We start from the raw sequence: 24,221 nt of genomic DNA on the forward strand, positions 1-24,221 counted from the left end.
AAGAAAGATAACACTTTAGTACAATTCATTCATCAACTGATAATACATTTAATTAGAATAGATTTCCATTTCCAATTATTAAGTGAGGATTTACTGATTGAAGTCCAAAATACAGTAACAAACACAATTTGTTAATTGTACAATATGGAGAGGAAAACCTTCTATGCTTCTTTATACAATCGTCTAATGTAGTGGAGATGAAACTAGACATATACACATTGCTATGTTAGCATAAGCGTCTTAGGCATTAAAACGCCATCTTGCCACTTTTGCTGCTTTTGCACACAACACTGTAGATAGATGTTATTATATGAAAAATGGTTGCATGCATTTTCTTCACATGAGAACGGTCTGTTGTTCACATCCCTAGACGTGCACCACGACCTTGGTCTGAACATTGTGTTCAGAAACAGTCAGGGCCAACAAACAATGTATGCTTTTGAATTCAGGTTGATCGGCCCACGCTCTAGCCATAACACGCACACAGCTGCAAATATCTGAAACTCGAGCGCCTTTAATATTGCAGTTTGCATGCATAAGACATTCATTCTGGCAAAGACTTTCCAGACAGAGCAAAGCTGGTCCTGTGATGTGATTCACCTAAGCTGTTATTTACGGTATGGGGTTCCCCATTCAGACCTAGAGACCTTCTGTTATTTTAATAATACTAGGTTACTAGCGAAGAGAGGGTGGTTGTATTCCACTATCATTTGTAATATGATTTCTCCCTTCATTTTCTATGGTATTGTAACAATGCCGATGGTTTTATTTTTAATCATTTGTCTGCTTATGTTAGCCAAAGTACTGCGTCTTAGGACACGTAGTTTATAAACTAAACATTTTAAACTTTACGGTGTCTCTGAATACTCTTGTTGTGGACTGATATGAGAATAATAACGAACAGGTATTTCCGATTCCCACCATTCCTGAGAGTACTCCAAGTCGCATGTTCTGGGTTGTCTAATCATTGGTAGCTTCGAGATGATACGAAGAGCGAATGAGACACTGATGCTAGTTGGATAGGGGTTTTGGGTACTGAGGTGAGTTTTTGGTACACCGCAATTCACTAAGGTCCTGGTTTCCTGCGCATAGTTCTGTGCATGAGCAGAATCCCTGCAACACTAGGAATATAGCAAAAAAAAAAAAAAAACTTGCTTCAGTAGTCTTGGGGTCTGATTTAGATCTCGGCAGAGGGGTAACTCCATCACTACGGTGACGGACATTTCGTTCACCCAATTACAAATCCCATTCTATACTATGGGAATTATATTTCGGCGGATGGGACATCAGTCACCTTTGTGAAAGAGTAACCCATCCACCGGGATCAAAATGAGGCCCTTAGTGTTGCAGGTTGTATCTCTTAAACCACTGAAGGAATACCCAAGAATTACACGACTATCAGAGTTGTACAATTCAAAAACTAATCATCATCCAACTTTCATTCTTAAGAGTGCAGTGCAGGTGACTGACAGCGGACCTTCACAGTTTTATTCCCAGGCTAATATTTCTCTCTACAACAAGGAAGCCCATCATGGTCCGGAGTAACGCACAAGTTATTTACTTGTGTAATGATATATCTGTAAGAGACATTAGTTATTGATAGATTCCTTACCGAAGAATATCCCCAGGCATCAGACTGGATCCGCAAAGTTTTTAGTCAGCAGTACCCCTGCACCTCGGTAGGCGTCGTCGTGCGGCTCTGCATACGTCGCTGGCATCGTAGCCGACGTCGTCTGAGCTACTTTGACACGCCCAGGCGCGCTGACGTCAGTTCTGTACACTACTTTCCGCACCAGGAACGCAGAGCCATGCCAGAGACCGACTACTGGTGCAATAGAACTAGGGCCCTGAAAGGGATGACCTGAACCCTAGAGAACAGTTCGCAGAACGGGGAGGATGGGCGGGCGGTAAGGAATCTATCACTAACTAATGTCTCTTACAGATGTATCGTTACACAAGTAAGTAACTTGTGCATCTGAAAGACACGTTAGTGATAGATTCCTTACCTTAGAATACATACCCAAGCAATACCAACCCCGGCGGTGGGTCTGCGAAGTGAGATTACACCAGAAAGTCACGGAGAACCAAACTGCCAAAGAAGCCGTCTCTCCGGACTTGACTGTCAAGGCAATAGTGCTTAGTGAAAGTATGCAGCGAGGTCCACGTGCCCGCCTGACACATGTCTTGCATTGGGACACCGCATCCCAATGCCGTAGTAGACGCCGCTGCCCTGGTGGAATGGGCGTGCAACCCCACCGGAGGCTCCTTTTTAGCCAAGGAGTAACAGTATTGAATACACAAGACAACCCAGCAGGAGATAGTTCTCTTGTGCACAGCCCGGCCTTTCTTGGCGCCCACATAGCCAACAAAGAGCTGGTCATCCACGCGGAACGGTTATGTGCAGTTGAGGTAGAATGAAAGCGCACGTTTTGGGTCCAGACCGTGGAGCCTCTCTTCCTCTCTGGAAGGGTGCGGAGGCGGAAAGAAAATGGGAAGAGTGACAGATTGCCCCAGATGAAAGGCAGTGACTACTTTTGGTAGAAAGGAGGGACGTGGCCGAAGCACAACCTTGTCCAGATGAACCGCAAGGAAAGGTGGTTTGCATGGAGGTTCACTCGCACGCCTAGTGGAGGTGATAGAAGACAGTTTTCTAAGTTAATAACCGTAAAGGACAGTTATGAAGAGGCTCAAAGGGAGCGCACATTAAGTATGTGAGAACCAGGTTCAAGTCCCACTGAGGCATCACAAAAGGAATAGGAGGGAAAAGGTGAATAATGCCTTTGAGAAATCTATTGACAACAGGGGAATTTAAAAAAGAGGGCTAATCAGGCGGCCTGAGAAAGGCTGAAAGAGCAGAAAGGTAGCCCTTAATAGTGCCCAGAGCAGAGTCCTGCCGGGCCAAAGAGAGAAGGAACAATAGGACCTCAGAAAAGAGGGGCAGAAAGGGGATCCACAGCTTTCGCTGCGCACCATGCCACGAATTTGTTCCACCGGCAGGCGTATACAGTGTTGAGCGACGCCTGGCTGCCAGAATCACATTACAGACTTCAGGAGGCAAGGCAAATGGAATCAACTGTCGCCGCTCAATCTCCACGCAAGGAGGTGGAGGCTGGACAGGTTCGGGTGGAGGACCGTCCCCTGCTGCTGAGACAGAAGATCCTCCCGAAGAGGCAGTCTGATCGGGGGAATTGATGCTCATACTGAGTAGCTCGGGATACCAAACTCTTCGAGCCCAGTCCGGTACCACAAGAATGACTTGGGCCTGGTCGCGTCTGGTCTTCTTCAGCACTCTGGGTAGATGTGGTATAGGCGGAAAGGCGTACAACAGGCCGCAACTCCACCCATGACTAAAAGCGTCTCCGAGTGAGTGCCGCCTTGGAAACTCCAACGCGCAGAACTGCTGACATTGCACGTTCTCTTCGGTGGCGCTAAAAGAGACCTTGTGCCACCTCTGAGCGAAGACGCCATTCGTGATCCATCATGCACCGGCGGCTGAGTTCGTCCGCCCTGGCGTTCAAAGAACCTGCCAAGTGCTGAACCACAAGAATAACGCCCTGGTGTTGCAGCAACGTCCAGAGGCACAGAGCCTCTTGACATAGGGTCCATGACACCACCCCGCCTTGCTGGTTGCAGTACCACATGGCGGTGGTGTTGTCTGTGAACACCTGCACTACCCTCCCCTTGACAGAGGGAAGGAATGCTTTCAGTGCAAGTAGGATCGCCCTGAGCTCCAAAATATTGATATGGAGCTGGGGCTCCGCCAGAGACCAGAGGCCTCTGATCTCCGCCTCTCTCATGTGGCCGCCCCATCCCAGGAGGGACGCATCCGTCACCACTTTGTGCTCCGGTTGGGGAAGGAAGAGGGATCTGCCGCTGACCCAACGCTGGTCCGTGAGCCACTACTGCAAGTCTTGTGCAGTGCCCTCCGAGATCTGGACGTAGTAGGTCCGGTTTCCCTGATGCTGCGTCCATTGGAACTTCAAGTCCCACTGCAGAGCCCGCGTATGCCATCTGGCATGATTGATCAGCAGGATGCAGGAGGCCATGAGGCCCAGCAGCCTCAGTGTCTTCCTGAGCGAAACCCAGGACCAGGGCTGAAAGATCGGAATCATAGCCCGAATGTCCCGGACTCGCTGTTCGGGAGGATAAACCCAAAACTGCACCGTGTCCAGAACCGCTCTGATGAAAAGGAGCTTCTGAGAGGGAAACCGATGCGACTTCGGCACATTGATGGAGAACCCCAGCGAATGCAGGAGATTAGCAGTAGTCTGGAAGTGGGAGACGACTGCCTGGGGCGAGCCCGCCTTCAGCAGCCAGTCGTCGAGAAAGGGGAAGACTGAGACCCCTAATCTGCGCAGATGAGCTGCGACCACCGCAGAAGTCTTTGGTCACGAGATAGGTGACTCCTCCCTTGGACGACGGTGCGCATGGGCATCAACTCCCATCGTTAGATTGTTTTTCGCCATAATGGGAAATGATGGAGTTTGTAGAAGAGAGAGAGATGTCCATGTGTGATGTCTAAGTAAGGCAATGCTGGAACAGATACAGGTCCCGGGGAGGTGGGTGGGCATGTGTGACTGCAGCTCTACATGCCAAGCACAGATGCATACTGGTAAGTAGCATATTCCGTTCGAGGCATATGAGCTGCAAATCACACACTTAGGATAGACTATATAGCAGTATCTCCCCTAGCGGTGGTCACCTGTATCGGTTGCAGCAGTTTGAAATGAAAGTTTTAAGGACAGCCTGACCCACAGAAGCCTGTTGCTTTGCTTGTACATCAACACAATAGTGTTTGGTAAAGGTGTGTGTTGTAGACCATGTGGCTGCCTTACAAATATCTTCTAAGGGAATGATTCCTAAGAATGCCATGGAAGCCCCTATTTTGCGTGTGGAATGCGCTCTAGGGGGAACGGTTAGTGTGCGTTTATCTTAGTGGTAGCATATTTGGATACATTTAACAATCCACCTAGCTATCCCACATTTGGAAATGGGGTTGCCTTTATGTGGTGGAGAGAAAGCGACAAACAATTGTTTTGTTTTGTGGAATGATTTGGTTCTGTCGATGTAGTAAAGAAGGGCTCTTTTAACGTCTAGGGTATGAAGAGCTCTTTCAGCTACCGAGTCTGGATTTGGGAAGAATACTGATAACTCTATTGATTGGTTAAGATGGAACGGAGATATGACTTTTGTAAGGAATTTCGGATTTGTTCTAAGAACCACTTTGTAACGGTGTAATTGTAAGAATGGTTCTTGTATGGTTAAAGCCTGGATCTCACTTACCCTTCTGAGGGATGCGATCGCGATAAGGAAAGTCACTTTCCATGTGAGGAAATGTAGTTCGCATTTATGCAGAGGTTCAAATGGGGATCCTATGAGCCTTGTAAGTACAATGTTTAGATTCCACACTGGAGAGGGTGGTAATCTGGGAGGAATAATTCTTTTTAGTCCTTCCAGGAAGGCTTTGATCGCAGGTACTCTAAAGAGTGACAAGTGTTGTCTATTTTGTAAGTAAGCTGCTAATGCTGCTAGGTGGAGACGTATGGATGAGTATGTCAAATTACATCTTTCCAAGTGCAGTAAGTAGCAAATGATGTCCTGAATGGATGCATCCAGTGGGATTATATGATTGTTAGTGCAGTAAATGGCAAATCTTTTCCATTTTGCAGCGTAGCAGGCTCTAGTGGTAGGTAGTCTGGCCTCTCTTATAATATTCATGCAGTCTGGTGGTAGGTTGAGATAACCGAACTCTAGGACTTCAGGAGCCAGATTGCCAGGTTCAGTTGACCTGGATCTGGGTGTCTGATTTCTCCATGGTTCTGGGTTAATAAGGACGGGGAGAGATGCAGTTTTTGGTGTGGCACTAGCGAGAGTTCCAGTAGTGTTGGGAACCACGGTTGGCGTGCCCATGTGGGAGCTACTAAGATCAGTTTGAGAGACTGTTGCCTGAGCTTGCATACCACTAATGGAATGAGTGGGAGAGGCGGAAAAGCGTATGCAAATCTGCCTGACCAGTTCATCCATATTGCATTGCCCTTTGACTCCGGGTGGGGAAACCTGGCGGCGAAGGTTTGGCATTTTGCGTTTTCGTGTGTGGTGAACAGATCTATGTCTGGTTGGCCCAGTGTTGGAAAAAGGGTATTAGAACTTGGGGAAGTAGTTCCCATTCGTGGATTTGTTGAGTCTGTCGACTTAACAGATCGGCAATCTGATTGTGAACCCCTGGAAGGTGTTCTGCAAGTAGGTATATTTTCTGGGGAATGGCCATCTCCAAGTGTTCTGTGCGAGCTGGGACAGCCGGAGAGAATGTGTGCCTCCTTGTTTCTGTATGTAATACATGGCTGTCATGTTGTCTGTCCGGATGAGGACAGTTTTGTTTTGGAGATGCAGTTGGAATGATTTTAGTGCTAGGAACACTTCTAGCAGTTCCAGGTAATTGATATGGAGCATTTTTTGTTGAGTGGTCCATTTGCCCTGAGGGGTGTGGCCGAGGAGATGGGCTCCCCATCCTGTGAGCAATGCGTCTGTTGTCAGCACTATCTGTGGAAGAGGCTCTAGGAACGGCCGCCCTTTGGAGAGGTTTGTTATGTTCCACCATTTGAGAGAGCGATGTGTGCGGCTGTCCACCAACACCAGGTCCGCAAGTTGTCCGTGAGCCTGGTTCCACTGACGTGCTAGTTGTAAATTCCAGGCAGTAACCATACTGGATAATTTGTTTGACCCACTTGTCTGTTGTGATGAAGTTCCAGACAGGTAGGAACTGTGTTAGTCTTCCCCCAACCGGAGTGGAATGGTCTGGGGGAGTGGAGGAAAGTCACTGTTTTGTGGCAGGGGAGGTGCGAGTGTTGTTGTTACCTCGAACTCGCCCCTTGTTGTTGTTTCCTCTGTATCCGCCTCTAAAAGATCCTCTACTGGGGGATGTGTGTGTGGCGGTTTTGAATGTAGAGGAGGTGTCCTTTCCAATATTTTTGGAGGCTCCTCTATAGAAGGAGCGCCGAAAGGAGCCACGTGGTTGGGGAGACTGTAATGCTCCCATGGACTTAGCCGTCTGTGTCCTTTTTCATTTTTTCAAGGGCAGCGTCTACTGCTGGCCCAAAGAGCTGTTCCTGATTGAATGGCTGACTAAGTATGGTAGTTTGTACCTCTGGTTTAAAGCCTGAAATGCGTAGCCATGCATGTCGTCGAAGGAGCACACTTGTGTTAATTGCTCTAGAGGCGGTGTCTGCGGCGTCAAGTGCACATTTAATTGCTGCATTTGAAATGAGCTTTCCCTCCTGAATGAGGTCATTTGCCTGGGTTTTATATTGGTCTGGCAGATGTTGTAAGAGAGTCTCTAATTGGTCGTAGCGTGCTAGTAGGGCCTGGGTGTTGACAATACGCCAGTGATTAGCGGCTTGTGCTGCTACTCTTTTGCCAGAGACTTCCAATAGTTTGGATTCTTTGTCTGAGGGGTGGTGCATCTCCTGTGGTTTGGGAGTTGGCGCGTTTCCGAGCATTGGAAACTACCAAAGAATCCAAATGGAGTTGCCCTTTGATGTAATTAGAATCTTCAGGGGCAGGCCTATATTTCTTTTCGATCCGTGGGTTGAGAACCCTGGCACGAACGGGGTCTTTAAAGACTTTGGGGGCGTGTTTTATGACTCCTTTAATCATGGGCAGAATTTGTACAGACTTTTGAGACTGTTCGAAAGTGTCTAATAGGAAGTCTTCCTCTGGTGTGTCTGAGTGCATTGTGACGCCGTGGTATATTGCTGCTCTATTTAATAACTGGCCAAACCCCAGGTGATCGTCAGGAGGCAATGGTTTTGAGGGATATGGCTGAGGGTCAGGCTTGTCTGGTAAAGGGAATGCCCAATCATCCAGTGGTGAGGTGTCTGGATCCGTGAACGGATCATTAGGATCACCCCCACCCCCTAAGGTCATCATAATCATCCTGTGGTGGTGGTGTATGTGATGGAGAGGGTATACGTAAGGGTGGTGTAGGCAGAGGGGGTGGGATAGGAGACAGTATAGGAGAGGAAGGAGGGATAGGGGATGTTGAAGTGCCACGATGTGTCTTCGAGCCCTTCGATCCCGAATGGTCTCTTTGAATCAAAAGGATGCTCAGGCTGGACAGCTGGACTCGTTGTGTTCCGGTGATAGGCACAGGTTACAGACTTTGTGGTGGTCACTGTGCGGACATTTTGCTCCACACTGGGGGCATTTTTTTGAAAGGCGTCCTTACCATGAGCCGTAGGCTTCATGGCGTGGATAGGCCCAGCGGCCCAAGTCGACATCCGGAATAGAGCCGATGTAATCGATGTCGAGAATGAAGGTGCTTCGATGTTTGTTAAGTTTTGCGCTTCGAAAAGCTTGGAATTGATATTTCCAACCGGAGCGGAAAAGTTGCAGCCGAACCCAATGGCGGAAAAAAACAATCTAACGATGGAGTTGATGCCCATGCGCACTGTCGTCCAAGGGAGGAGTCACCGATCTCGTGACCAAAGACTTCCTCCGAAGACAACAACCACCTGCAAGCATCCGAGGCCAACACCAGATGGCGATCTACTATCCTAAGTGTGTGATCTGCAGCTCATATGCCTCGAACATAAGCATCCTGCAAGTCCAACGCTACCATCCAGTCTTGCTGGACTAGGGCAGACAGGACCAGAGCTAGCGTGAGCATCTTGAACTTTTCCTTCCGGAGGAAGCAATTGACGTTCCAGAGGTCTAAGATAGGACGCAGGCCCTTGTCTTTTTTCGGTATCAAGAAGTAGTGGGAGTAACAACCACAACCTACTTCTGACGTCGGAACGTGCTTGATGGCCCCCTTGGCCAAGAGGGCCACAACTTCCTGCTGGTGAAGTGCCAAGTGATCCCCCGACATGCAGTGGTATTGAGGTGGCATGGCTGGAGGTGCAGAGGCAAAGGGGAGGGAGTAGCCCTTCCGGACTATCTGCAGAACCCACCTGTCCGAAGTGATGGTGCGCCAGTGGGGGAGGGGATGGCGAATCCTGCCACCCACTGGCGTGTGGGGGGCCTGAAACACCAGACTAGGAAGGTTTTGAGGCGGCAGTGGCGGACTGACCTGCCCGCTGGCCCCATGAGCCACTGCGGCAGGCCCCTCGTCCGCGATTGCGCAGAGACTGTTGCTGCGCAGGCTGGCGGCTCTGAAAGGAAAGCGTATGGGTAGCTCTGAAAGGAAAGCGTCTGGGCGCGTCTACCCTGACTCTGAAAGGAGCGAAAAGCAGACCCCAAGGGAGTGCGCGAGGGAGTCTTTAAAGCGTTCCCGTGTGCTATCCGCTTTGTCACCAAAGAGGCGCGTGCCATCAAACGGCATGTTAAAAAAAAGTGTTCTGGACAACCCCCAAGAAGCCAGTTGTCCTGAGCCAGGCGTAGTGGAAACTGCCCTGACGAGGGAGTCAGCGGTGTCAAGACCACAGCGGATAGTGAATTTCGCAGCATCTCTCCCCACGGTAATGTCTTGGGAGAGCACCGCCCGGGCTTCTGCCGGACACGGGGGCAGCACCTGTGCCACTGTGTCCCACACAGAGTGTGAATAGCGGCCCAAAAGGCATGCAGTATTAACCGCCCGCAAACCTGAACTGGCAGAGGTGAAAATCTTTTTCCCAAACTGCTCAAGTGTTTTGGATTCCTTGTCCGGAGGAGCGGAAGGGAATGCGCTTGGAGAGGCAGAGGCCTGGACAACCAGACTCTCAGGCGTTGGGTGTTGTGTGAGAAAACCGGGGCCACCCGGGGCCAGGCGATGGTGTCACGAAACACCCCTATCCACAGGAACCTCTTTGTTAGGTTTGTTCCAAGTGCTTAACAGAATGTCTAAGTGCGTCGTTAAATGGCAGCAGTGGCTCCGCCGAGGTCGCTGGCTGCAGCACCTCAGTCAGGAGATTGGTCCAGAAAGGCACCGATGGGAGCTCAAGGTTAGGAGCCTCTGCCACCCGACGCAACACCACAGAAAAGGACCCAACCTCCTCCGTAGCTACCGAAGGGGACAGCGTACCAGGGTGTGGAGAGAAATCCAGATCACCAGGACTCTCCACATCACCCCCCCTCCCCAGTCCAGGTCATGCTCACACTGGGCTGCAAGAGGGTCCTCAGACCCCTCCCAGTACTCCCCTTCGTCCACCGGCTGCTTAAGGGGCTGGTAAGGATGAGGGGCCCAGGGAAAGGGAATAAATCCCCCCCCCCCCCCCTGGAATAGGAATCAGAGGATAATAGACCAATCCAGGCTCGACGTAGTCCGGGCCCGGGGGCAACGGCGTCACATCTGGCGTCGGCCCCGACGCCGGAGCCTATGGGGCTGCAGGGTATCTTGCCAGCGTAGCCAGGGCCAAATGCGGCAGCATGGGGGCAGAACCACCCAACGGGCCCACGGGGCCCGAAGGCGCTCCGGAGGGACCCGAAGGGGCAAATAAACGGCCCATGGCAGACAGGAAGCTCTGTATTTCTTCCGAAGTCGCGCCCGGCCCCGGGAAGGGCGGGTAGACCGCAGGCAACAACGGAGGCTCCATCGGAGCCACGGGGGAGTGACCACCCGCCCCCTCCACTGTGTACCGCGACCGGTGAGGGGTAGACGAAGAGACACCGCTTCTTTGACTTTTTATGGCGCCTCGCCTTACCTGTCCCAGATTCCGAAGAACGATGGTGTCGGCTCTGCGGCCGGTCCCTCGGCCTCCCACGGGAGCGGGACCTTGAGTGGCACGGAACCGATTGCCGGGCCTCCAACAACTTTCGGGAACGCTCCCACAAGGCCTTCGTGCCATGGCCCGACAATCGCGGCACGTCTTGGGGTAATGGGTGTGCCCCAATCAGAAGAGACACACGTCATGCGTATCCGCCACCAACATCTTCCGATGGCAGTCCCTACAGGACTTGAACCCGGGCATCCCTACTGCACCAGAAGTCGATTTCGACAAAACAAGACTCAGAAACCAAGTCAAATATTACTAGGAGTACCGCTCTCTCGGATCTGCGCTTGCTGGCGTGGAAAAAGAAAGAACAGACGTCAGCGCATGTGGCCGCATCTAAGTAGCTCCGACGACGTCATCTCGGCAGCTACGACGCCAGCGACGTACGTGGAGCAGCATGACGACACCTACCGACGCGCAGGGCTACTGCTGACAAAAACTTTCCGGATCCAGTCTGTCACCTGGGGATATTCTGAGGTAAGGAATCTATCACGAATGTGTCTCTTTCAGATACTTGAGTTGCAGTTGATTAGCCTATCGAGAACACCAACTCCTTAGATGGATGACCGGGCTCAACCTTAAACAAGGATTCAATTTATAATTTCTTTACATAATACCTCTAAAAGGTGATCGGAAAGAAAATGTTTCGAAATTAACATTGAGCGCCCCATATTTAAAATCATGTGTGGTTAAATATAAAAAAAAAACACAGTTTGGTTTCCTAATGGTGTTTCAGTAATTTTAGATACCAGCCCCTTTTTTTTTTAATTTCAAGAAATGCGCAACAGTCTCCTTAAACTTGTGAACAATGGACAGCCCTTCACTATCTTGTATCAGATTGTGCAGAGAGACACAAGCCAGCTAAGTCGTTGTACACGAACTTGCAATGCACATGGCACCACAGGAAACGGTCCCAACGAATTAAAGTGCATGCCATTTTGTATCTCCTCTGCTGTATAATAGGTCCAGTTTCAGAGCAATGTTTTGTTCTAATCAATCCAGTATTTACCTGCAGAAGTTCAGCAGCAGCGTCAGAGAGAGAAAACTCTCGCAACACACGAATCTGAATTTCGTAGCTGACAGTGGCTCCCTCTCCACAGTTAAGAGCATATGCTCTTTGCACTTGCTCTGTGTGCCGAAGTTCCAGCAAACGCTTGACCATCTCTTTGACAACACTAAGATGAGGAACTGCAGAAAGAAAAAAAAAGTAAAAATAATACATTAAAAAAAGTCAGAAAAAGTCAGAAAGCCTTTTGGTGGATCGAAATATAATTGTAGGTTTCCATTATGGGAATGCACTTCAGTGCTGACTGCACATAGAAGGCTTGCCAACATTGAAATAATTGTATGCACATTATATATATATATATATATATATATATACATATATATATATATACATACACATACATATATACACACATTTTCATACCTAATGTACTTTTTGGTTGCAGAGTAACATTCTACTTAGTTATGCGTATTTATATAGCACTTCAGAACTCTGGCAAGGTCACAGAGTTACAATTTTCATCGAGGTGTTGGGGCTCTGGGTGGTGTATGGTTGAACGTGTGTTGGTTGTGGCGTAGCCTATCTAGTGGAAAAAGGGGTGCAAGGCTTGAAAATCGGAGCCAGGGTACAATTGGTGCATTGCATAAGTATGGATGGTACGGAGCCCTGCAAGCATAGAAGCAGTCACACAAACAATATGGAAACTAGCATCTTTGTGTGCAGATTGATATAAAATGAGGAAACCAAATAAAATGAGGCAGCCATGTGTAGTCCACATATGATAATTCTATATTGGGTGAAACGGAATTCTAGGATCTGATCGGGATCCTCCATATATTTCCAGCCCAGTCCAGTAGCACTGTGTGAATAGAGCAGCAGTGCCTAGCTCCAGCGCTGGATGGCAATTTAGGCATGTTTTTTTAAATCAACGAATGCCAAGTCAATAAACTTGATCTCATTATTATTGATATGTTCAGACATGATAGAGGAAACAGCAAAGATTTTACTAATTTTTTTCAAGTCTAGGTGGTTGCCGATTACTGGTATTTTCTTGGTAAGGTGTTACAAACATATTGGTCGAGAGGAGTTGCCACCTATTTGGGTTTTGTCTACGGAGGGATGATTACCAGCGGTTCCATTGATCTAATGTTCCTATTTTGGGAGAAACGTTTGAATCTGGATCAGATAGTCCCATGCAAAAGGCAGACCACTTTGAAGGATATTCTTCAACCGACAACGTAACTTTGAGGGAATGGGTGCTGTGGCCTTGTTGGTTCAGCCTAAGAAAGCATCTGGCAGCAGCATTTTGTGTTAGTTGGAATTTGCTGAGCAAGAGCATAGTAAGCCCCATGTATTAGCTTTGTCCCGGTGTGACACCACTAAAGCAAGTGAGGCCGGTAAACCAAGTGGAAAAGTCAGGTAGGGGAAGCTCTCCCTTGACTCCTTCCCCGCTCATGACGGAACCACTCAGTCATGAGCCACGGTTGTGCTGTGCTCATGACGGAGTGGTTCCGTCATGCTGCGGCCGTTGGCGGCCGCTCCGCCCACGCGGCGCTAATTCCCTGCCTGTGCAGGCGATTAGCGCAGTGGGCGGAGACGTGACGGAACCACTCCATCATGAGCACAGCTCAACCGTGACGGAGTGGTTCCGTCACGAGCACAGCGGACCCGCAACTGCCCCCAAACCCCCCCCCAGCGCCGCGGCGAAGGGGTTAATGCTCCAACAGTGAAAAGATACAATTTGTCACATTGTGCATGTAAGTTTCAAGTGATAGTTTAAACTACCTAATGAGTTCCAAGTTTATTACTTCTCTTGATGTGTCCAATCGCCTTACGTCAAACCCCAGTTGGACCATACGTTGTCCACGTTTCAAAAGTTAACTTAACTCTTAAGAGACTTCATTTCAGATGTTCTTGTAACATGGTCGGATACAGTCAGCAGGCATTGGGTGGGGCCACATGTTCTACGTTTTTATAGGCTCCCAAAAGAATAACCTTGCTGTCTTGGACATAGCTGTAACAAATACGTTTAAGGGAGATAAGCTCAAGCTAGGGTTAAGAATGCAATGACGGAAATGGGGTGAATCACTGAGCTTTGCAGGACACACCTTTTGCAAGAAGCAAGGTGCTGAAGCAAATGGAAGCAGTGACATAAGAGTTGTGTGACGTACGATTGAATCCATTATAGGGTAGTTGCCCGCATTGCAGTATCGTGTCATTTGGTCTTTGGAGCAGAAATGAGTGGTCCACCACATTAGCAAGATAAGATGTCAAGGAAGAGCAATGCAGCTACTCTGCTAGAGTCTACTTTGCTCCGGATGTCAACACATTTCAATTAATATCGATTCTCTACCTCTTTCAGATCAGTGAGAAGTCTATTGGTCGGAAAGGATGTTTCTCAGGAGGTTTACCTAGAAATAATTTGTTTAATATGGGTCTGTAGTTCTTTGAGTTCTAGTCCTTTCTTCTTCTGAATATGTTTAATGTATGATGTTGTTAATTACCTTGGGTATTTGCCTGACGATACTTGATCACTCTGGCCAGAAAAGCAGCAGAAGCTGCTTCGAGAACCAGCTTGAACATATTTAGAGGTAGAGGTCAGCAGATACTCCAGTGATGTTAATAGTTCCCTTATTTCTTTTACGGAAAGTGGTTTAAAGAATCATAGATGAATGCTAATGTGGTCAATATTTGGTTGAGTGATGAGCTTACTGACTTATGGTAAGAGGGTCTCAAAATCATTGCCTTTTTTCTCGGGTGTTCCGCAACATTATTGCATAACTCTTCAGAGTGATTCAAGCAGCTAGTTCCTTTATCTAGTTGGGGGTGTCTGAGATACTTATGGAGTAGTGAGATTTGTGTTTTTAAATGCTGCTTTGTATATTCTGTTTAGCTTCCGTACCAGATTTCTTTCAGGTAGCATTATTTCCTAAAATGTTTTTCTAGGATTCTAAATTTCCTTCCTGTATGCTAGTTTCAGATTTTGCCTGCGAGTCTTCTGTCATGACTGCCTTCGATTTGAAGCTTCAGGGGTGCCACTTGGTCAAAGACCTGAGACGGTATAGGCTGACAGATATCAGGTACTAAGTGGTCATATCATCAATAATTCTGACTGGAAATTGTCAATCTTAAGAGGTCTATGGTCTGGTCAAGGGCCTGTTTGCCTCTGACTGATCAAATTAATGATAAGGCCCTCATTATGTGTGGATCTATGACCAGATGTAAACTGAGTGCTTCAAGGTTAGTGAGAAGGCCTGTGGCATGGGGGAGGACAGGTTTGTCAAACAGAGTGTTGAGGCCTAGTAAAATTCCTAGGATTATGGTGGGCAATTAAGATATCCTATAAAGACTCCAAGAAGGTGTACACAAATGTTTGTTTTTGTGGGAGTTGGTCATAGTTTAGGAGGAATACTGCAGTGAAAGCCCTAACTAGTGAACAGTGAATGAGTAAGGGACTCATACTACGGTGTTGAATGGTATTTGATCATGGTAGTCTCTTCTAGTAATATTTTGCACACTAAAGCGAATCTCCCACCATATCTATTGATTGATCGATTCCTGTGCATGGTTAAGTTTCCACTGGTAACAGCTTCATGTAGAATGGATGTGTCATTGTCTCCTGCTCAGGTCTCAATGATGAAACTGAGGTCTGGCTGGAGTCACTGAATAGATTGTGTATGTGGAGGCAATATTTCCACAAGTATCTTGAGTTGATCAGGATGCATGATATGTAATTGTCAGTGTGACCAGAAGGTTAAATGGTCTCATTTGGCTTTGGTCTAGTAGATAGTAGTTCTGAGCTACAGGAATCACTTGAACTCGTTTAAAGATTAGGTTAACTTGTTTGGGTTGCCATATGGCAGCAAAGGTGAACATGCAACAGTTCCAGTAGCTCCGAGGGTTCTTCAGTGTTTTGTTTGTTATTGTGGCTTGTATGGCTCTGGTGTCGGTGTCTTGAGGAGAACCTTCAGTAGGTATGCATTTTCCTTGTCTGCAGGTGTCCTGAGGGGGAGGAATCTGAGCTAGGTTTTCAATGTTAGTTAACCCAGGGTGTGTTGGTGTGTGTTAGTGATGCTTGCTCTGTCTTGTTTGGTGACAGATTCTGTAAGTACGGTGTTGATATCTGTTCAACAAGCTCAGCAAAAATATAGAGTAGGAATTTGATGGGGCTAGGTATAGGAGGAAGTTGAGAAGTGAGATTGTTAGTAGCTTTGGCAGTGTAGGAAAGTGCCCCATTTTGACATACGCACCCCAACATTTTGAATTGGAAGTGCACTGGGTTTCTGCTAATTAGGTCCCCAGTGCCAAATCTCTTTCCTAAGACTGTAAAATTGTTCCCCCAATTGGCAGGATCTTTGGCACCCCTGAAAGTCCTTAGTAAATGGTACTCAAGGTACGGAGGGCAGGGGTCCCAAAGAGTCCCTAAGGGATGCAGCATGTATTGTGCCACCCTAAGAACCCCTCACCTAACTAATGCGGAGTGCCATTGCAGGCTGTATCTCTAGGTGCAGACAAAAGTGAAAACACAACATGGCACACATCCCTGTGTGCTGTGCCTACAGACACTGCATACAGTATATGTAAGTCACCCCTACAGCTGGCCTTACAGCCCTAAGGCAGGGTGCACTATTCACACGTGTGGACGTATCTGCAAGAACAGATCTGCCCCTGTGATGGCCAGCTAAATTACTGCAGGTACATGTGACAAGGGAAGCCATTTTAAATACATATGCTGGACACTGGTGAAAGGGTTCCCCAGCTACATGACTGCTTCACTGAAACCAAAGATGTTTGGTATCAAACATCTTGTATTAATAAGCCCACACCGATTCCAGTGATTTATTTATTAATACATGCACCCAGAGGGCACCTTAGAAGTCCCCCCTGAAAAACTACCAACTACTAGTGTGCTGGCTGACTGGTCCTGACCGGCCTGCCACCACAGACTAGTTTCTGACCCCCAGGAGTGAGGGCTAGCACTCTCAGGAGCCCAGCAACAAATCCTGCTCTGGTAGAGGGTGTGAGAAAGTGCCATCTTTCCTGCATGGTATGCCCCCACTTTTTGCAGAATTGCTGAATGTACTTTGACTGAGTGTGCCCTGGACTCCTGCCAGTCAGGTGCCCAGGGCCTATGTTCCTTCCCTAAACACAAAACCCAAATTGGCAAACCCTGGCCACATGTCAGCCCCTGGTAAATGGTACCCTAGGTACCCAGGGCCTTGTGAACAGGGAAGGCCTCTAAGGGCTGCAGCACTCATTGTGCCACCCTTAGAGGCCCTGTACCCTTACACACACACGCTGCCCTTGCAGGCTGGATGTCTGGGTACAAGAACAACAAAGAGTCGACATGGCACATCCCTGTGTGCCATGCCCACCACCTACACTGCCAAGGCATACATCAGCCACCCATCTAGCTGGGTGCCCTATGCCAGTGGTGTGGGCACAGGAGCAGGAGCCCTGTGCTCCTACAGAACCCAGGTCCATTCCTGGGCACTGTAAGTGCAGTGCTGCCATTTAAGAGTACATGGTGCCGAGAGCTCGCCAAACACGAACTCCACAGCACCATAATGGCAACACTGAAGACTGAGAAATCTACTTCTAATCCCTGGCAGCAGCCCGGAACCGCGAACCCAGCACACTCTGCACCCGCCAAGCCTGGCCTGCGCCGGAGTGAACAAAGACCACGAGGACAACCCCACGTCGACTGAGAACCCCGAGTCCGGCACCCAAAGACCTCCCTCGACACTCCTGAAGAAGCCTTCCACCTCAGAACCAGGTGCCCCACCCAACCGCGATCAACAGAGGGTAAAATTTCCCGACACCAAAAGGCACCCCTGCACCCGGCGCCCCACGGCCCCCTGTGCCCAATCCTGTGGTACCTACCTATCCACCAACTACAAAACTTACCTCTCGAAGTGGTGGTGGCACCTGAAGAATCTTCGTCCCCGAGCTTGCAGTCTTTCTAAACCGGAGCTTTCCCATTGAAATCAATTGAGCGCCCGAAGGTTCAAAAGCACCCTGCACCCAGCCGCCCGAGTGGCCCTGGCAGTGCAACCTCTACACCTACCTACTTCCCCACTTGCCCTGAGTAAGTGACCAGGAGCCCAGCTCCCCAAGCCGTGTTGCCTGCTAGTCAGCAGCCACCAACCAAGGCCCCCCTACCTCTCATAGGATAACATTGGGCCTAACTCTCTCTGCACCCGGCCGCCCTTGTGCCGCTGAGGGTGAACCAACTGTACCTACCTGACCCTGGGAGACCCCCGAGTCTATGCCCAGAACCTTAACTCTGCCAGTCGAGTACTTACCTTTAAACCGATAACTCAATTTTCTCCATAGGGTAACATTGACTGGTTTTTCCTGAAATTTCTTCTAAGTGTGGACTTTTCAAAACTTAAAATATTCACCAAAAATCAGCCGAGTAACGAAAACGAAAAAACTCACCTGCTATTAGGTGAGCTCCCAGTGCTGGATCTTGGTGCACAGCACTGAATCATAGGAAATCATTGACTGTTTTTTCGGTGAAACTTTTTCCAAGTGTCAATTTCTGCAAACTTTAAATATTCTTTAACAATTGTATAATTTCTGAAAACGTAATTACTAACCTGTTTTGGATAAAGGTCCCAGTACTGAGTCTAGGCACCCAGTACTGGGTTACAAAAGTAACGAGAACATACTATACCTACAACTTGAATTTTCTGCCATAGGGAATCATTGACTGTTTTCTATGAAATATTTTCTAAGTGTCAACTTTTAAAATAGCAAAATGTGGTCTAAAAATCTTCACAGTAATTAAGTCGACTTTTATCACTTGTTTCTAAGTACTGTCCCAGGAATGAATATAGAATCCAGTCCTGGAATTCCAAAAGTAATCCAAAAAGTAATTATTGCAAATAACTTGAAACTTCCATTGAACTCAATGCATTATTGTGTTTAAAACTGTGTTGCCTATTGCAACCACTTGTAACTTTCTACAAAAGCCAATTGCATATTGCAAAAGTATTTATATAAAACATCTCATTCTGAGAAAATATATTTTAATACCTATTGTTGGTTCTAAAATAAAACAAGTATATGTATGTATGTATATATATATATATATATATATATATATATATATATATATATATATATATATACATATATATACATATACACACACACACCATTGGCCTAGAGTTCAGTTATTGAGTGTGTGAGACCATTTGCTGGTGAGTGTGTGCAACAAATGCTTTACACTGTCCTCTGATACTGCCTTACTGCTCGACCAAGCTACCACTTGAGAGAGTAAGGTTATATCTAACTTTAGCCTCTGCCAAACCTCTGGGGACTGTGGACTCTGCACACCCTGTACCTATTTGGGAACAGTATATACAGAGCCACTTTCTCACATTGGTGGATCAGCGGTGGGATACAAACTTGCATTTGTTGGACTACTTGGTTACCATCTGATCACACACCAGAACTCTTAAAATTGCCTTCAGAAATCAGATTGGTCTTTTCCAAAAGTATTAAAAGTCTTGCTAGGGCCTTGCTTAAGTCCCATTAGAATTTTAGAAAAATAAAAGTCACTATAGTCAGGGTAAAGGATTAGAACTGTTAGGTTAGAATGACTCAAACAAACCCAGCTATTAGTGAAAATAATAACATGGACCTGGTGGAGGAGCTCGACCTCACACCTTACTTACACTTGTCTTTCAAGGAATTGAGGTCCCTATGCAAACTTAAAAATATATCAATGGGCCTGCATCCAACCAAACTAGGGCTCCAGGAGCTCTTGGCTGAGTATGCTAAGGACCACCCATCTGAACATGTTGATGGTAAGTCAGATGAGGAAGGGGAAGAAGAGGAGGTGGATAATAACCCCCCACACTATTCCCTAGGAAGGAGAGGGCCAAGAATTAGCATCTGGGGACCTAGAGATTACAAAGGTGACTGGTACCAGAGAGATCACTGGGGGACCCACCAGTGAAGAGGACAGCCTTGTAAGGCTTCCCAAAAGATTAGAGCTAGAGTCCAGGTTCTAGAAAAAGAAAGGAGAGAGATGGGTTTAGCACCCATCAATGGTGGCAGCAATAATAAAAACAAGGATAGGGAGAAAACTTCTGATCCTAAAATCCCCAAAGGGATTGTCCCTAAATTTGAGGAAGGTGATTACATCACCAAATGGTTCATAACCTTTGAGAGGGCTTGTGAAATCAGAAGAGTAAAGAAACCTCTTGGGGGCACACCTGTGGGAACTGTTCTCTGGTAACTGCAGAGACAGGCTTCTGACCCTCTCTGGGCCAGAAGCAGGATCCTATGACCTCAAGCTCTGATTGAGGGATTTGGACTCACTACTGAGGTATAGAATTAGATTCAGGGGGGCTCACGAAACCCAGACCCAGTCCTGGATTGACTTTGTAGACTTCTCAGTAAAGACACTGGATGGTTGGTTAGCTGGACATGGTGTGCAGGATTTTACTGGGTTGTACAATTTATTCATGAAGGAACATATATTAAGTAACTGCACAAATTAAAATTGCATCAGCATTTGGTAGACATAGGTCTAATTTCTCCCCAAGAATTGGGAAAGAAGGCAGACCACTGGGTCAAGACTAGGGTGACAAGGACAGCCACTGGGGGTGACCAGAAGAAGGTGGTCACAAAGCCTCCCCAGGGGAAAGGTGTTGAGAATCCCCAAGATAAAAAAGTCTGAGTCTTCCAAAGGGGCCCAAAAACCTGTTCAGGTGGGTGGGACCCCAACTACTCCCTATGTGCCTCAACCCTATAGGGGGGGGGGAAGAACGTTGATCCCTTAAAGGCCTGGTGTAATAACTGTAAAAGGTCAGGACACCTAACTGTAGATAAATCTTGCCCCCACAACAAAGCCCCTAAGGCACCCAGTACAGCTACTCCTGGGGCAGCAAGTATACAGATGGGATCAGAAGTGTACCCTGAGCAAATCTGGGAACACACTGAAGCAAGTCTAGTCTCCCTGGAAGAAGAGGTGTTTGCCACTGTAGCTGTGTGGCCACCCAACTTGAAGAAATGTTTACAGTACCCTTGGGTGAATGGAACTAGGGTGGAAGCGCTGAGGGATACAGGTGCCAGTGTCAATATGGTGAAAGAGACACTGGTTTCCCCTGAGCAATATTTGACTGGGAAGTCTTACCCAGTCATCATCGCTGACAGTGTCACCACTAGTCATCCCATGGCCATAGTGACATTAGGCTTGGGGGGAGAGAGGGGAGGGGCGTTACTGGCCTGAACCAGGTAGTGGTCTCTCCAAAGTTGCCAGATGCATGTCTGCTTGGAAATTATCTGGAAACCTCAGCCTGGGCGGAGGTTGAGCTAAAGGCCCATGCAGCCATGCTGGGCATCCCTGAATTGGTGTGTGTGCAAACCAGAGCATAGAGCAAGAGGAAGAGTGAAAAAAAAGTAGGTCTTGAGCCTGAAATAATGGCCCAGCCAAGAGAAAAGGTAAGAAGACTGGGGAACCAGCTGCTGTACAGCAAAACATTCAGCACCCCTCTCCAAAAGGATAGGATTTGGATACCGCTGAGGGAACTGAGCCCATGGAGCTTGACCCTTACCAGGTTGAACTCTTGGGCCCAGGGGGACCCTCTAAGGAAGAGCTGTGCCAGGGTCAGCGAGACTGTCCCACTCTTGAAAGCCTGAGGCAGCAAGCTGTTTCAGAAGCAAAGGGAGATGTCAGTGGTACCCACAGAGCTTATTGGGAAGAGGGATTACTGTATGCTGAGGCAAGAAACCCCACTCCTGGAGCCACCAGGAGGGTGGTAGTGCCACAGAAATACAGGGAGTTCCTCCTAACCTTGGCTCATGACATCCTCCTAGCTGGACATCTGGGGCAATCCAAAACTTGGGAAAGGCTAGTGAGTCACTTTTACTGGCCCCAGATGCACCAAAAGGTGAAGGGGTTTGTCAGCTCCTGTGTTACCGGTCAAGCCAGTGGCAAGACAGGTGGCCACCCAAAGGCCCCCCTCATCCCACTACCAGTGGTGGGGGTACCCTTTGAAAGGGTAGGAGTGGACATTGTGGGTCTACTTGAACCTCCCACAGCCTCAGGGAACAAATGTATTCTAGTAGTAGTGGATCATGCTACTCGGTACCCTGAAGCAATTCCACTTAGGACTACTACAGCTCCTGCAGTAGCCAAGGCCCTCCTGGGTGTCTTCACCAGGGTAGGGTTTCCTAAGGAGGTGGTTTCAGACAGAGGTTCCAACTTCATGTCTGCTTACCTGACACACATGTGGAAGGAGTGTGGAGTGCAGTACAAGTTTACTACACCCTACCACCCACACACCAATGGCCTTGTTGAGAGATTCAACATGACATTGAAAGGTATGATCATGGGTCTCCCTGAAAAACTCAAAAGGGGATGGGATGTCCTGTTACCATGCCTGCTTTTCGCTTATAGGGAAGTACCACAGAAGGGAGTAGGGTTCTCACACTTTGAACTTCTGTTTGGTCATCCTGTAAGGGGACCACTTTGTCTTGTAAACGAGGGCTGGGAGAGGCCTCTTCAAGAGCCCAATCAAGACATAGTGGACTATGTGCTTGGCCTAAGGTCCAGAATGGCTGAGTACATGGAGAAAGCATCCAAGACCCTTGAGGCCAGCCAGGAGCTCCAGAAGCACTGGTATGACCAAAAAGCTGCACTGGTTGAATTTCAACCTGGGCAACAGGTGTGGGTTTTGGAGCCAGTGGCACCAAGGGCCCTCCAAGATAAATGGAGTGGCCCTTACCCTATCCTAGAAAGAAAGAGTGAGGTCACCTATTTAGTTGACCTGGGCACTAGCTGGACACCCAAAAGGGTTATCCATGTGAATCGCCTTAAGCTCTACAATGACAGGGCTGACATCACCATGCTGATGGTGACTGATGAGGAGCAGGAAGCAGAGAGTGAACCTCTCCCTGACCTACTCTCCTACAGACCACAAAATGGTTCAGTAGATGGTGTGATCTTTTCAGACACCCTCTCTGCCCAACAGCAGACTGACTGCAAGAAAGTCTTGCAACAGTATGCTAGCCTCTTTTCCCTGACCCCTGGTCTGACAAACTGGTGTACCCATGATGTGGACACTGGTGACAGTGCACCTGTCAAGAACAAAATCTATCGACAGTCAGACCAAGTCAAGGAAAGCATCAAAGCTGAGGTCAGCAAAATGCTGGCGTTGGGGGTCATTGAACCCTCTGAGAGCCCCTGAGCTAGCCCAGTGGTTCTGGTCCCCAAACCTCATCAACAAGGTGAAAAGAGAGAGATGAGGTTCTGTGTGGACTATAGAGGGCTCAACTCTGTCACCAAGACAGATGCTCACCCTATTCCAAGAGCAGATGAGCGGATAGATAGATTAGGGGCAGCCCAATTCCTCAGTACCTTTGACTTAACTGCAGGGTACTGGCAGATTGGCATGGCCCCAGGAGCAAAAGAAAAGACAGCATTCTCCACCCCTGATGGGCATTATCAGTTTACTGTAATGCCCTTTGGGCTAAAGAATGCCCCTGTCACCTTCCAGAGGTTGGTGAACCATGTCCTGGCTGGGCTGGAATCCTTTAGTGCAGCTTATCTTGATGATATTGCTGTCTTTAGCTCCACCTGGCAGGATCACTTGATCCACCTTGGGAAGGTTTTAGAGGCTCTGCAAAATGCAGGTCTCACTATCAAGGCATCCAAATGCCAGATAGGGCAGGGCACTGTGGTGTACTTGGGCCACCTTGTAGGTGGAGGCCAAGTACAACCCTTACAATCCAAGATCCAGGCCATCATGGACTGGATAGCTCCAACAACCCAGACCCAAGTCAGGGTATTCCTTGGCTTGACTGGGTACTACAGGAGGTTTGTGAAGGGATATGGGTCCATTGTGACCCCCCCTCCCCTCATAGAACTCACCTCCAAGAAGATGCCCAAGAAGGTTAACTGGACAGTTAGTTGCCAAAAGGCTTTTGACACCCTGAAAGAAGCAATGTGTTCAGCACCAATTCTAAAAGCTCCAGATTATGCCAAGCAGTTTTTAGTGCAGACTGATGCCTCTGAGCTAGGGATAGGAGCGGTCCTATTGCAGACCAATGATGAAGGCCAAGACCAACCTGTTGCTTTTATAAGCAGGAGGCTACTCCAAAGAGAGCAGCGTTGGAGTGCCATGGAGAGGGAGGCCTTTGCTGTGGTTTGGTCCCTGAAGAAGTTGAGGTCATACTTGTTTGGTACTCACTTACTGGTTCAAACTGACCAAAGACCTCTCAGATGGCTAATGCAGATGAAAGGGGAAGATCCAAAACTACTAACGTGGTCCATCTCCCTACAGGGAATGGACTTTGAAGTGGAACACAGACCAGGGACTGCCCATGCCAATGCAGATGGACTTTCCAGGTTCTTCCACTTAGACAATGAAGACTCCATAGGGCAAGGTTAGTCTCATTCACCTTTTGTTTGGGGGGGTGTTGTGTGAGAAAGTGCCATCTTTCTTGCATGGTATGCCCCCACTTTTTGCTGAATGTACTTTGACTGAGTGTGCCCTGGACTCCTGCCA

The 24,221-nt window shown here is 48.1% G+C and overlaps 1 protein-coding gene across 1 annotated transcript in view; it reads right to left on the bottom strand.

The window, feature by feature from the left end:
- Positions 1-24,221, bottom strand: part of BTBD7 (BTB domain containing 7) — a 486,767-nt gene that overhangs the window by 72,316 nt on the left and 390,230 nt on the right. Inside the window, exon 9 of the mRNA XM_085626483.1 lies at positions 11,695-11,873. Coding sequence (XP_085482609.1) covers positions 11,695-11,873 — 179 coding nt within the window. The remainder of the gene's footprint in view (positions 1-11,694; positions 11,874-24,221) is intronic.

This window comes from Triturus cristatus, chromosome 9, assembly GCF_964204655.1.
Source record: "Triturus cristatus chromosome 9, aTriCri1.1, whole genome shotgun sequence".
NCBI lineage: Eukaryota > Metazoa > Chordata > Amphibia > Caudata > Salamandridae > Triturus > Triturus cristatus.